Source organism: Gossypium arboreum, chromosome 5 (genome assembly GCF_025698485.1).
Source record: "Gossypium arboreum isolate Shixiya-1 chromosome 5, ASM2569848v2, whole genome shotgun sequence".
Lineage (NCBI taxonomy): Eukaryota > Viridiplantae > Streptophyta > Magnoliopsida > Malvales > Malvaceae > Gossypium > Gossypium arboreum.
The window spans coordinates 263,730-276,914 of record NC_069074.1 but is presented as its reverse complement, the minus strand read 5'-3'; the positions used below and the strand labels follow the sequence as shown (position 1 = coordinate 276,914).

Sequence of the window (13,185 nt, the reverse complement as noted above, 5' to 3'; positions counted from 1 at the left end):
TTTTTATATTTAAAGTTGGACATTTGATCCAAGGAAAATTACATATTTGTCATACGTGAAAATTTGACAAAACATTCACCGCACTTGCTTTCAATTTGAAATGAAAAAATAAAAAAACATTAGCTGTCATACACACTAACACAAGTTTGAAAAGTAAAACTCTTTTATTTTCTCTCTGGGCCAAGAGAAGGATTCAACTCGAACCCAACAATTTGTTGCATTTCTGGGTACACTTCATATTTCAATTTCATCAGTTACCAAATTTTATTTCTCCACGGTATGTAAAAAAGCTTTGTTTTCTTTTTTGATTTATTTCATGGATTAGTTTTTTTTCCCCCTCTATTCATTTCAACCGAATCAGCCTCCACTCCACCAATTTCTATATCCCTAACAGTAACAAAGAAAATACCACCAATACGCTGAAACTGCTACATCCTCTGCCTTTGTTGTATTTTGTTTGTGTGTATGTAAATAGCATGAAGTTGGGGCTCTGTTGGTTTCTTAGTTCACTTTATCTGATTTCTCTCTATATGTCTCCAATTTTCGAGATCTGTGGATTTTTTTTCTACATGGTTTCGCGGCATTTTTCTGTTGTTGCTGGGTTTTTTTATTCAACCATTAAGAGAAACTTTGACAGATTTTGGGTGAATGTAATCGTAGAGAAGAAGAAAAAATGAACCAGCGCTGTTTAATAAGTGTAGAGTTGGAATATTAGAATTTGCAACTTTTTTCTTATCTCCATAACTGTTTCTTTTGTAAAAAAAAAATATAAAACCTTAGTTTTGATTTTAGTATTTTGCTTTACTTTTGAAAATTTCTTTTTATTTTGTTTTTAAATCTGAGTTTGTAAATCATATGTATTTGCATATAATTTGTGGTATACTTTATTAAGAAATACATTTGTAATAATTTATATATTTTTAAAATTTCCTTGCAATTTATTAAATTTAATTGATTTACAGAATAGAAATAAATACATTCATAAGAGTGAAAAAGTTTTTGGGTTAGAATTAGAAACCCCAGGAGGCGGAGTTGAAGCAAGTTCCATTGCTTAAGAAATTGATTTACAGAATAGAAATAAATTTATTCATAAATATATATTCAAGGGTTGTTAAAAAGATGATTTTAATAGTCAGATTAAAAAATTATATATGGGCCGGGCCGGGCTTATAATATATAATCTGGGTTAATTTTGGGTAAAATTTTAGGCTCACTTTTTAAGTTGAGCCTGAGCCTAGAAAACAGGAGTAAAATTTTGTTGAGGTCCTGCTCATGATTAGCTCTAGTTTAGAGTCTCAAAATTTTTAACATATCTATTTATGGTGGTTGAAAATTAGGGAGGGAAAGTTAGTGTTAGGCGAATCAATATGAAATCGCTGGCGTCAGCTTCATGGAAAGCCCCTCTAAAGTTCAGGATGTAAGCTCCTCATTCTTAAATCTTCTTTTTATTTAGGATTTGTGTCATTTTGTTAGGATTAAAAGCTTGATTTTCTAATTGTGATCCATAAATTGTAGGCCAACAGCTGAAAATTTAATACCCATTAGGCTTGACATAGAAGTCGATGGACAGCGCTATAAAGATGCTTTCACTTGGAACCCTTATGGTATGCATTCACCTTATTAAATACGTTTCTCATGAATTCAAGAAATTTCGGGGAATTTTTTTGGCCAATATGAATTTGAAAATTTGGATTTTAGATCTCTTTTGTTATATGATTTTATATTAAATTTCAAATTCGTAAATATTTGATTACATTTTCATGTGTTTGATTGCACGATTATACTATTTCTGGAGTTCAGATTTATTATTTAAAAATTAGAGTTCTTTAACGCTACCTTAGTGTAATCTGCTAATCGGACATATTCTTGTGTTTGTATATTTGTTCTAAAAGATCCGGATTCAGAGGTGGTGATGTTTGCAAAAAGGACTGTAAAAGACTTGAAGCTTGCCCCTGGTTTCCTTCCGCAAATTGTTCAATCCATTCAGGTCATCTTAACTGTTTTCTTTTCTCTCATTTCAATGTTCAACAAAAAGAAATGAAAAGAAAAGAAAAGAAATTGGCACTTTTAAAGCTGATTTTTAGTTGTACTTAACATTCTCCTATTCTTCGCTTTGCATGTTATCTTCAGTCACAGCTTGCCACCTTTCGATCATATGAAGGTCAAGACATGTATGTTGGTGACAAGATCATTCCAATTAAGGTTTCTTTCATAAATGAAGTACTAATAACATTTATATAAATATCACCATTTTCCTTTAATGGTTTTCTAACACCTACTTATCCATCACATGGACTTCATCAGCTTGATCTTCAAGTCAATCATACAGTTATCAGGGATCAGTTTTTATGGGTAAGAATTGGAAAATGAATTTGTATGATATCATTATCATATGCATGTTCTTGTGTTTTCTCATGCTTGTTCATCATTTATCTTTTATGAGCTATGCAATTATTTCTCAATGAGATGCTTGAATGCTGTTATCTTTATTTGTTATAGGACTTGAACAACTTTGATAGTGATCCTGAAGAATTTGCTAGAACTCTCTGCACAGATTTAGGCATTGAAGACCCTGAAGTTGGGGTAAGCAATTCGTTTTAGAAGCATACTTGTAAAATAGTCATCCTACCTGAACATGATGAGAAACAGATAGCAGTACAGTATTTCTCTTTCAAGCCTGTTTCATTTTGTTTCTGTGCCTTTAAAACATATCTTATATGATTCCTTTACTTTTTGCAGCCTGCAGTTGCCTTTGCAATCAGGGAGCAACTTTATGAGGTAGTTATAATACGTTTCTACTTAATCTTAGCCATTGATGCATATATGGCATGGTTGTTATCATATCGCTGTAATGTTGTGTTTTTTAGATTGCAATTCAAAATGTAACTTCAGCAAGGGAGAACAGAATAAGCAAAAAGGGTCGTCGGGCTGCTGAACATTTCACTCCCAGGTTTTTATGTTGTTTCCTTGTAATATGGTCAGAAATAGGATGGCAGACCTCAATGTTCTATGTATTGATGACATTACTTTCTGTTTTCTCTCTCACAGTAAAGCTAGTGGTGCTGCACTGGACTTGATGAAGTTATTCAGTTTCAGGTCAAGTGTTGTCCGGTATGCTCTCTGTATAAATCTCATGCTGAATAATTTTCCCTATTGAGCCTTGAAAAATTGTTATGGTCCATTTAGAAACTTGTATTTTATGGGTCGGGATTTGGATTTCAAAATCCAAATGCTTTGTTCGAAAATGGTTTTATTTAGGTTTGGGTCAAATTTAAAAGGTCCATCTACGATTTCAAAATACTTCTTGTATCAAGTACTTTTAAAAGTCAACAGAAGCAGTACTTTTAATATTTGATTGAACTTAAATCTAGATTCATTAAAGTTGAGAATTTCAAATTCATAAATTTTAAATCAAAAGAATCGAAGTTTATAAAGTTTAAATCCATATCCATATTCAATTTTAGGCTGAAAAATTCAAAGTTCTCTGTCGTAATTTATAAATTGCTTGACAGCTCCACGTCTAAGTGAAATTATTCTGTGACTTAGGCCGACCATTTAACAGATAGGAAATGGATTGGCTTGAAAATAAATTTAGAACTCTGATCCAAAATTTTCTTGATTCAATGGAACATTACTTTTTCTCAACTTCATCTCTCTACTGAGTTGTACACTCATGCTTACGCATTGCATTGCCTCTAATGGTTCTTGAAACCATTAAAAGATTTAAAAGACATCCTCCTTGTCAAAACTGTCAAACTAGGTCCTCCATTATATATCATATCTCCTAGGGATAAAGCATTTCAATTAAATCCTTGGCAGAAGACACTAGTTAATGGGTGTACAGTAGACATAGCTAGTTATAGCTGCAGACCTCGCGATATTATTTGAGCGAGGGATTAACAAAAATCTAGAACTCTGATCCTAAATTATCTTGGTTCATCCACCCATAAGGAATTACCAAAACATTTGACCCTTCACCCATTACAATAAAAAAGATTAGTCAGTCAAATAATAGATAGGACATGGGTTGGTTTGAAAATACATGAATTGCTTTTCGTAAAATATTATTCTCGTCAGACTTGATCTTGACTAAATTAGCAAAAAACAAGGGTTGTGTCCCCTTTTAACTTGAGTTAAGGTTAAGTAAAGGAAGGCGATGTAATGGATTTGATTTGGAGAATTTTTTTCTTATTTATCTATGATAGAGCCATCGGGAGAACTTCATTCTTTGTGCACTATTTTTTGTATTCCATATTAAAAAGGAATTGGGAATACATAACCTATACAAAAGAAAGGCTAACTAGAGGCTAAACTAAAAAAAAAGTATCTTACGCAATTGCAATAGTTGGCTTCATCTTACACATACAATTATATTCAATTTGATTGAATTGTTTCATCTAAAATGGGATCTATAATTTTGCACGTGAAGTGTTATTTCTTGGTTTTGTCCAGTGGATAATAACTTGATTATTTTTAGATAATAGTAGATAGAAACAACACTACTAAGTAGTCCTATTGATAAGAGAGATAGAGCTAAGTCTCAACCAAACCATTGAATCTTTTGTCAGTTTGAAAGCATTGATGTAGCTTCACTTTGTGGAAATGGTTTAGTGGTTTTGGTATCCCTTTTCATGCACTTGTTAAGTTTTCCCATTTAATATCACTGCATATTTCTGACTAGCAATTATTACATTTTCATGTTGCTTTTTATTTTATGTGCTCTGTATGTTTACACCCATTTTGCTTGATCACTAATCTGTTTGCTCTGTTACTTCGTTAGAAAACTTCAAAAGAAGAAAATACTTATGGTTTGCCTTTTGTTTTCCGTTGCATCAGGAAAAGAAAGGAGTGGGATTATTATAAACCCGTTCTTGACCTTTTATCTAATGAGGAAGTAGATGCTCTCGAAGCCAAAGAAGAAAGGAGTGGCCGGTAAATAGACATAATACGTATAAATGCATTCTTTCTTGTCTTTTTCTGCTCAACGGTGTGTTAGATGTTACAAGAATCAATAATATTAGGCAGTTTATGCTGTTTATAAACGATAACATTTTCAAGAACTATTGTTAGCATAAAATTTAATGGCGTCGGCCAAGTACTTAAAAAAACCCGACTTGGTTAATAGTTTCCAAGTTCATGTACTAGTTAGATCTGAAAAAAGTTCAGGCACGAGTTAGGTATAAGTTGTCAAGTTTAAAGGCTAAAGTATATATTAATTTTTTTTTAGGACTTATAAATGTTCTATTGGCTGCCAACATAAAATTTAACAGCGTTAGCTAAGTACCTAAAAAAATACCAATTTGGTTAACGGTTTCAACGTTTTGGAACTAGTTAGGTGCAAAAAAAAAATGTTTAAATACCAATTAGGTACAAGTTAAATAGACATTAACCCTTTTATAAAAATATAAAAATACAAAGACACCCTTATAATAATAGAACTTTGTAAGAATAATGGGTCTTTGGTAATTTCTTGATTTAGTTTGACTTGGTTGATAGTGATCTCAACTCAGTTAGAGATTCTATTATAACTAGATTATAGCACATACACGATGTGTGTGAAAAAGATTACCCAACAAAAAATCATTGTATTTTGAGTTCGAATCTTCTAGATTTTATATAAAATATCTATAAAAAGACAAAAAGGTAAATAAAAAAAATTCTCAGCATGTTTCTTATTTTTAAATAAATGAGTTGGTGGGAAATACAAATTCAGTCAACCAACATAAGGGGCTTAATTTTAAATTGCTATTAAATTTTAGGGAATATTTTGATATAAGCTTTTTTTTTTCGTTATTGTTTTTGGGCCATAAAACTGATCGAGATCCATGCTAATTTGGTTCAAAACCCAAATCCTGTGTGAATTGGATTTATGAGCCCAAAAAGAGGCTAACACCGAAAATTAGGGTCTTCTACATATATGGCCTAGCCTCTTTAATATATCTGTTTATAGTGTTTGAAAATTAGGGAGGGAAAGTTAGTGTTAAATCGCCGGCGTCAGCCTCATTCTTAATCTTCTTTTTATTTATGATTTGTGTCATTTTGTTAGGATTAAAAGCTTGATTTTCTAATTTTGGTCCAAAAATTTAGTCAGTCACGGATGGGATCCCAAAGGATCACGGATTCATTCAAAACATTCACGGGCTCCCCTTCTTCCCACACTATTATTATTATTTGATACTCCAATCCAGAGCAGCCCTACATATGAGACAACACTACCCAGCTGGAAATGACATCCACCTTCAACTTAATTAATTTATTAATTCCATCATGTTACACAAACATAAATTATCTATTTCATTTTAAGAGCCTGCAAAAACAATAATTTATAATGCAATTAAATGGTTTTATTTGATGTAAAAGAAAATAGAACTATATGCATATATTATAAAACCAAATGGCAATATTTCTAAAAAAACCCCTTATATGTGTAATAAGTAAAAACCCTTGTCTTTATCAAAAAAAAAAAAGAGTAAAAACCCTTGTCTTTATCAAAAAAAAAAAAAAAGAGTAAAAACCCTTGTCATCCAAAAACATTTTATTATCCAATTTCCCTACTCATAAAAAGAAAAGGCTAAGAAGAGTTAAAACTGTGATTGGGAAGAAAGTAGGCTGAGCAGCAGATAACCACCTAAAATATCTTTCAAGTATAACAAAGTTGAGAGGTTGTTCCAATTTTAATTTATGCAACTTTTACTGTCCCGGACTGGCACGTGAATATAAAGTGATCCGTCCTCGACACATGTGAATATATATATATATATGGGTGTGTGCGTATGCCCTGGAACAGTTACGGTTTCGACCCATCCATCTTTTTCTCTTCTTCCCAGCAGAAATAGCAGAAATAATAATAGCACTAATCATGGAGTCCAAACATGGGAGTTGGAGACTCTCATTAATGTTGCTTCTGGTTATGCTTGGGTTGGCAAAAGCTGATATCAATCAAGACAAAACAGAATGTAGTAATGAGCTAGTAGGGCTGGCTCCATGTCTCCCCTACGTTGGTGGAGACGCAAAAACCCCCACCATAGATTGTTGCAGTGGGCTGAAACAGGTGCTGGATAAGAGCCGGAAATGCCTGTGTGTATTGCTTAAAGATAGAGATGACCCCAGCCTTGGCCTCAACATCAACGCTACTCTCGCGGCAACACTTCCTACCACTTGTCGTGCCCCTGTCAACATGACCGACTGCATCTGTAAGTAAAACATACTACTACCACTCCAAAACCCGAGTTATTCACACTTGTTCTCATTTTGATTCCCTTGCCCATCCATTCAGCTCTTCTGCACTTAACTCCCGATTCCCAGGAAGCTAAGTTATTTCAAGGATATCAGAAGCTGACACACACTGGTAAATTTAAGCGTTTATCGCATAATCACTATATTCATTGCTCTCTACGCTTTTACTAATTTTCAAGTATATGATAGGCAACTCCAACTCCACTACCACTGCTGCTGCTGCTGCTGCAGACAAGAGTGATGGAGGAAAGGCAAAGAAGTGGGTGGGAGTAGAGATAGCGTTCGGAGTTTCACTATGGATTTTCACCATAAACCGGAACCTTGGTGTGTGATTGATTTCTTCTATAAACGGTGGATCCAGTTTTTATGTGTCGTACATTCTCTTTCATTCACTTGTCTTGCTTTGCCCAACAATTCCTGGCTAGATGTAGATCACATGTGGACTAAAGCTTTTTATTTCTTACCTCCCATCATCAAAACAAAACAACATATGTCTTGCCTTCATCTTAATTTTGCAATTATATATTTCTGCCAACATGGATTAATTGGTATGGTAGGGAACACATCTCAAAATACTTTTGCTCCTTCATTCCATTTTCACAGGTATCTCCGACTATAGCAAACCCAAATACATAACTAATGTATTTAAATGGTTTTGTCGGTTGTAGCGTTTGCTTATTGATTTATGTCGACCTGATCCTTAATTATATCTTTTATTTTATTAAATTAAAAATTCAACTAAATAAATATTTCAGTCTTATTGTGATTTGTGCTTAATATGTTGGTTATATAATATAACTACACGTACTTTACCCTTAAATTTAATAAAAATGTTTGCTTAAGGTTAAAATGCTTATGTTGTAGATTGGTTTTCTCTAATTGAGAAAACATCTAAATCCAAAAAGAAAACGTTTCTACATGGTTGAAAGTTTAGATATCTAGCGAAAGCGGCAGATGCCAAGCTGCCGTACCGAACTCAGTCCTTCATCGTGCTACCTCCTTTTTCCCCGTTGAACCATTGAGTCTTGGTCTGGCTTTAACCAAAGCAACTCGTAGACCCTATTTGTACTCCTTCGATTTCTATGTTTTGACTTTTACCAGATATCAGAAGATGACGGTGATGAAGAAAACAATAAAAGAAGCAAGAACGGTTCTTATTTATTTTTAAAATATATTCTTTTATAATTTTAAATTTTTATATACTTGTATCAATCAACAAGCACGTTTGCTTCGCAATTATTATCATTATTACCACTTAAAATAAGAGTTACAGTTAAATAGATAGATTTCTAGCTTCACGCCAACACTGCCGCTATCTTATCCTCATGATGAAAGGATCGGTATTTGCGAGTGTGAGTTTTTTCTTCTTAAAGCGTTAATGTATGCATGTTTGTAGATAGGTTTATCTGGGAAATTTTCTAGTAATTCACGGTTGCTTTGATAGCATCCAAAATCTGCACACATGTAACCACCATAGAAAACATGTTAGCAATGATAATTCACCCTGATAATTGGAATTTGAAGACTACGAAAAATAACCTTGTTCTTGGTTGGCATATAGAAGGGTTCAAAAACAAGAGGGAATGGGGTGTCAAGGCCACACACTCTTGCTACCGGAGCTTCTAACTGCACCCACATCAACAAACGCATTCCTCATTATTTACAAAATGACAAAATACCTGCCTCTCCTAAACAATTCATTTTACCCCTATATTTCAACTGCTAATGTAAGATATCATCCTAACCAAACCACAGCAATCCTTATTTTCTTTGCCAACTATAGTACCAGCTCATTATGTCTTCTTTAGTTGAACATCTCATATCTCAAACTATTTCATTGAACAGCCAATTATGGTATTTATTGTTCCCCATAAGAACCATTACAATCATCGGTCCAACGTAAGCAGCAGATAGTTTAACATTATGGTAACACCGTATAATTAAACAAGCAAATGCATTATGTAAATGTGTTCTAATTAGAATGTAGCATATCTCCTAAAGAAATTTGTTTCTCCATTAAAAACCAAATGCCTAAAATCTAGTACATATAGATTAGGCTAATTTAAGTATTTTATATGGATTAGGAAAACCTCAAGGTGTTATCCTAGGTCAGCTAAATAAATAAATAATTCCCACATAGCCGTCAGGATTCTAGCCATTGGGTCCCTCTAGATTCTAGCAACTTAGAGTCAGTTCCATGCTTATACTCCACTGCATCCCATACAGGCAGTTTCAAGCTACTTTGGTCAGTTCTATTCCACTTCATGCACTTGTCACCAGAAAGACAAGTCAGTATGCTGTACCCCTTCTTTCTTCTTCCCTTCTCTTAAAAAAAATATTACTATTAATGGTTTTGGGGTGGGGGTGTAGATGAGATTAGTGATGGCAAGCATGTTTGGGACTTAAGAGGTGTAAAAATATGATTGCTTGTGCCCATGAAAAACCTTAGATTCTGTCCTAATGGAAAAAGAAGATAATAGTTGGATAGTTTCACTGTGATAATACATAAACAGAAGACAGAAAATGGAATCAATACCCTTAGAAAGCAACGTTCAACGATGGAAGCCGAGATCTCTGCACCAAATCCTCCTGTAACTGGAGCTTCATGACTAATCTATGTAGATGAAAAAGGACTTATTAACCACCATCCTTTTGGGGGGCATATTCATATTTACTAAAGAGCTTTTATTCTTACAAGAACTCTTCCAGTTTTTCTGACTGAGGCTTCAACTGTTTCTTTGTCCCAGGGCAATAGAGTTTTCAGATCTATAAGTTCACAAGAAATTCCATCCTGCAAAACCTCATAGTAAAATTAATTTAGACGTTTCAATGGTAAAAATTCTTAAAACTATCTGAACATATAAACTTATCAAGCCAGTGCCCCTTATAGTAGGTCACTCTGTGGTCATTGATCAGCACAACTGAGAAAGCTGAGAAATAGAATTACTAACCTTTTCTGCTTCATTACAGGCCTGTTCCATGACAGAGAGCTGCGCTCCCCACCCTACTAGTGTGATATCACTGCCTTGCCGAATGACCTAAGTGTTGAATCAAAATTTTAAAATAAGATTCAGGATTTTCTATTGAAACAGAAACAAGCAGTTACCTCTGCCTCAGATAGAGGCAACATATAGTCATGCTCAGGCACTTCTTCCACTGCCAAACGGTAAAGCCACTGAACTTGCAAGGTACATAACAGTTTAGTCAAAGAAATCATCAAGGGTAAATTCAGTACAAATGAAACTTACAATCTGAGATATGATTAGCAAGTACCTTTGGCTCAAAAAAGACAACAGGGTTTGGATCACGAATGCATGACAACAGTAAACCTTTTGCTTGCCGTGGGCTGCGAGGAATGACCACCTATAGCAGAAGCACATTTTAGAGGGCGAAAGCTTTACAAATTTAAAGAAGACAAGTCACTTTGGGATGGAAAGTTTATGAACAAGAAAAGTGCCAAATGTTTTGAAAACCGCAAATTAAATAAAAAAGTACAATGACCAACACATAAGACAACAAAAGGACAATATCAAAGTTCAAAGTGCAACAAGTACAAGCAAAATGTCAGTTAAAATGTTCACTTCTTCCATGACTGAATTAACAAATATTCAGAAGGAACATATCTTTTTATCTGACGGAGAACCGTGTTAGGAATAGTAAATTTCAAGGAAGGGGAAAAGAAGCGTAAATGCTAAAAGAATGAAAGGTATAAAATAGAGTAAATAATATAAGTTTGTGGTGGTGTTGCTAATTCCTTGTCAAATTGTGCACATGGTGCCTGCAGTGCATCACAATGACAACATGTATGATTTAATAAAGGGAGATGCCTGAAAGACTCAAAATCGAGTTATTTCTATGGTTTTTCCATGCATGCAAGTAGCAATGGGCTACTGCACTTGAAATAGAAGGATAGCATCAGAGAATAAGAAATGAAAGACAAACAACCTCAGGAAGTGAAAATATACTTTTATACCAGGAACATGGCAAAAGAAAGCTTCAGGTGACTGTGAGTGGTAATGTCCACCATGACCCACAGCGCCATAAGGGGCTCTTATTGTCAAACCTGGAAATTTGTTTGAAACTTCATCAAGCAAAAGAAATAAAAGGAGCTGGTTGCAAGAATCAGAATGAATCGCTATCCAATTAGAATCAATGAGCAAAGATACCTCCGCAATTGAATTGGTTGCCACTCCGGTATCTAAACTTGGCAGCTTCATTTACAATCTACAATAGTAAATTATGTTTAACAAAAAAAAGGAGGGGGTTTAGATTGGGAAAAATGAATAGCAAAGAAGTAGAGAAGATGCATGCCTGATCAAAAGCAGGGTATATGTAATCTGCAAACTGAATTTCCGCTATGGCCCGATTTCCCTGTTATGTTAAACGAAAGAAATAGCAGAGCAATTGTGCTAAACAGATTAGAAAGGCAAATTGACACAAGGTTGAAATTTTGAGGTGATGCAGTCAACTGATTCAATGCTTCATAGTTCATACTCACCATTGCGGCTAGGCCAATTCCAAATCCGACAATGCCCTACAAGATGATTGAGGTCGAAAGTGATTGAAACTCAAAACAGAAAATATTTAAAAAGAGCAAAACTAAGTCATATTGTCCTGATGAAGATGAGTTAGATTTGTGAAGTTGAATTTGTAGAGCTGAAGAAGAAATGAAACATAATTAAAGAGGTGAAAGAGGGTAGATAAGCGCCGCATTCAGAAGCGGAAATTGATAGAACAAACCTGTTCACAGAGGGGGGTATTGAAAACCCTAGCTTTACCAAATCGGTCAGCGAGTCCGGTAGTGCAACGGAAAACCCCGCCAAAGCTAACATCTTCTCCGAAAACAAATGCGCTGGTAAGCAATTGTGAAAAAGTAAAAGTAAGTAGGACTCGTAAATAATCATCAAGAAGCCGATTATCTTGCTAGCTACTTCCAAACATATTATTATTAAACAAGCTGCTGGTATATGTTAAAAACAAATTTAGGTGAATGTCAATAAAAGATAAGAACCGATTATCAGTTTCAAGCGCAATATGAAGGGCTTGATTGATGGCGGAGTAAAGGTTGATGGATTTGGCGTTGCCATTGCCATCGCCATCGCAAGTAGCAGTCGAAAAAGGTTTCCTCCTCCTTACAAGGCCAAGGCCAAGCCTTCTGCCAATAATATTCCTCAAACCCATTTGGATTTTCGTTTTCTGCAACAAACAAACCAACCACTTCCAAGATTCTTTATTTGTTCTATTCAATCATGCCATGCTTACGCTTACGCTTACGCTTATCCGTACCCCGAACCTGTAAATCCATCCTTATCTCTCATGTTGGGTAAATTTATTTTTTTAGTCTTAAAATACGTGGCAGTATATTTTTTTGACCTTTATCTGATAATTATCGCTAAAAGTACCGTAACAAGCCCTCTACTATACATTGGATTGCATTTTAGTCCCCTTACTTGGAAAATGGGTAAACTGGCCCCTGTACCTTAAATAAAGTAGCCAAATGATCCCTCTGTTAAAATTTCCTTCCATTTTGCTGTTATCTGCTGATGTGGAATTATGATATATATTTTAGATTAAATGACATGGAACGTTGGATGCGACAGACATGTTTGTTTGGTATCTTGTAAGTAAAATTTTGAGTTTTAGTGATTAGGTGAGTGTTGAGAAATTATCAGTTTTTGTTAGTTTTTTTTTTTTAATTGTTAAATTTTATGTATGAACTGAAGTGTTTAGGTCAATGTTCTAGAGGGGTTTTTTTTTGGTTTGTTTGTTAATCCTCCAAATTGATATAACTTAATCCCTAAAGGTATGATATTGTACGTACCCATTTGTTCTTCAATCGAATGAAATGGGTGTTCTTCGATTTAAGGATTAGGTTTGATATGTTTGGTAACAAAATGAGTTTAATAAAAATAGTTTTTAATCCTAATTTTCCATAACAAGAGATTATTT

At 34.3% G+C, this 13,185-nt stretch overlaps 3 protein-coding genes across 3 annotated transcripts; 2 read left to right on the top strand and 1 right to left on the bottom strand.

Moving 5' to 3' along the window:
- The first annotated feature begins 76 nt into the window (after positions 1-76).
- LOC108466887 (chromatin structure-remodeling complex protein BSH-like) lies at positions 77-5,237 on the top strand. The gene is made up of 11 exons (XM_017767241.2): positions 77-277; positions 1,338-1,417; positions 1,516-1,604; positions 1,893-1,987; positions 2,131-2,202; positions 2,305-2,352; positions 2,500-2,583; positions 2,740-2,778; positions 2,868-2,950; positions 3,049-3,111; positions 4,837-5,237. The coding sequence occupies exons 2-11, from the start codon at positions 1,368-1,370 to the stop codon at positions 4,934-4,936; spliced, it is 723 nt and encodes a 240-aa protein (XP_017622730.1). The 5' UTR covers positions 77-277; positions 1,338-1,367; the 3' UTR covers positions 4,937-5,237.
- Positions 5,238-6,749: 1,512 nt separating this feature from the next.
- Positions 6,750-7,983, top strand: LOC108466888 (non-specific lipid transfer protein GPI-anchored 6-like). The gene is made up of 3 exons (XM_017767242.2): positions 6,750-7,193; positions 7,277-7,348; positions 7,426-7,983. The coding sequence occupies exons 1-3, from the start codon at positions 6,860-6,862 to the stop codon at positions 7,566-7,568; spliced, it is 549 nt and encodes a 182-aa protein (XP_017622731.1). The 5' UTR covers positions 6,750-6,859; the 3' UTR covers positions 7,569-7,983.
- A 404-nt stretch (positions 7,984-8,387) lies between these two features.
- On the bottom strand, positions 8,388-12,587 carry LOC108466884 (2-oxoisovalerate dehydrogenase subunit beta 1, mitochondrial). Its single transcript, XM_017767239.2, has 13 exons — positions 12,248-12,587; positions 11,977-12,088; positions 11,735-11,770; positions 11,548-11,607; positions 11,403-11,460; positions 11,202-11,299; positions 10,510-10,599; positions 10,343-10,411; positions 10,188-10,274; positions 9,932-10,027; positions 9,773-9,850; positions 8,776-8,862; positions 8,388-8,690 (listed from the first exon to the last, which is right to left on the bottom strand). The coding sequence occupies exons 1-13, from the start codon at positions 12,415-12,417 to the stop codon at positions 8,655-8,657; spliced, it is 1,077 nt and encodes a 358-aa protein (XP_017622728.1). The 5' UTR covers positions 12,418-12,587; the 3' UTR covers positions 8,388-8,654.
- Positions 12,588-13,185: the final 598 nt, after the last annotated feature.

Bases quoted from the DNA above. Each gene is read 5' to 3' on its own strand.
- LOC108466887 (XM_017767241.2), top strand. From the start codon at position 1,368: ATGAAATCGCTGGCGTCAGCTTCATGGAAAGCCCCTCTAAAGTTCAGG. The intron at 1,418-1,515 runs GTAAGCTCCTCA...CATAAATTGTAG, and splicing joins GCCCCTCTAAAGTTCAGGAT to GCCAACAGCTGAAAATTTAA. The intron at 2,203-2,304 runs GTTTCTTTCATA...GGACTTCATCAG, and splicing joins ACAAGATCATTCCAATTAAG to CTTGATCTTCAAGTCAATCA.
- LOC108466888 (XM_017767242.2), top strand. From the start codon at position 6,860: ATGGAGTCCAAACATGGGAGTTGGAGACTCTCATTAATGTTGCTTCTG. The intron at 7,194-7,276 runs GTAAGTAAAACA...CCATCCATTCAG, and splicing joins CAACATGACCGACTGCATCT to CTCTTCTGCACTTAACTCCC. The intron at 7,349-7,425 runs GTAAATTTAAGC...AGTATATGATAG, and splicing joins TCAGAAGCTGACACACACTG to GCAACTCCAACTCCACTACC.
- LOC108466884 (XM_017767239.2), bottom strand. From the start codon at position 12,417: ATGGGTTTGAGGAATATTATTGGCAGAAGGCTTGGCCTTGGCCTTGTA. The intron at 11,771-11,976 runs GTTTGTTCTATC...ATCATCTTGTAG, and splicing joins ATACCCCCCTCTGTGAACAG to GGCATTGTCGGATTTGGAAT. The intron at 10,028-10,187 runs GTTAGTAATTCT...GAGGTTTTGCAG, and splicing joins CCTGTAATGAAGCAGAAAAG to GATGGAATTTCTTGTGAACT.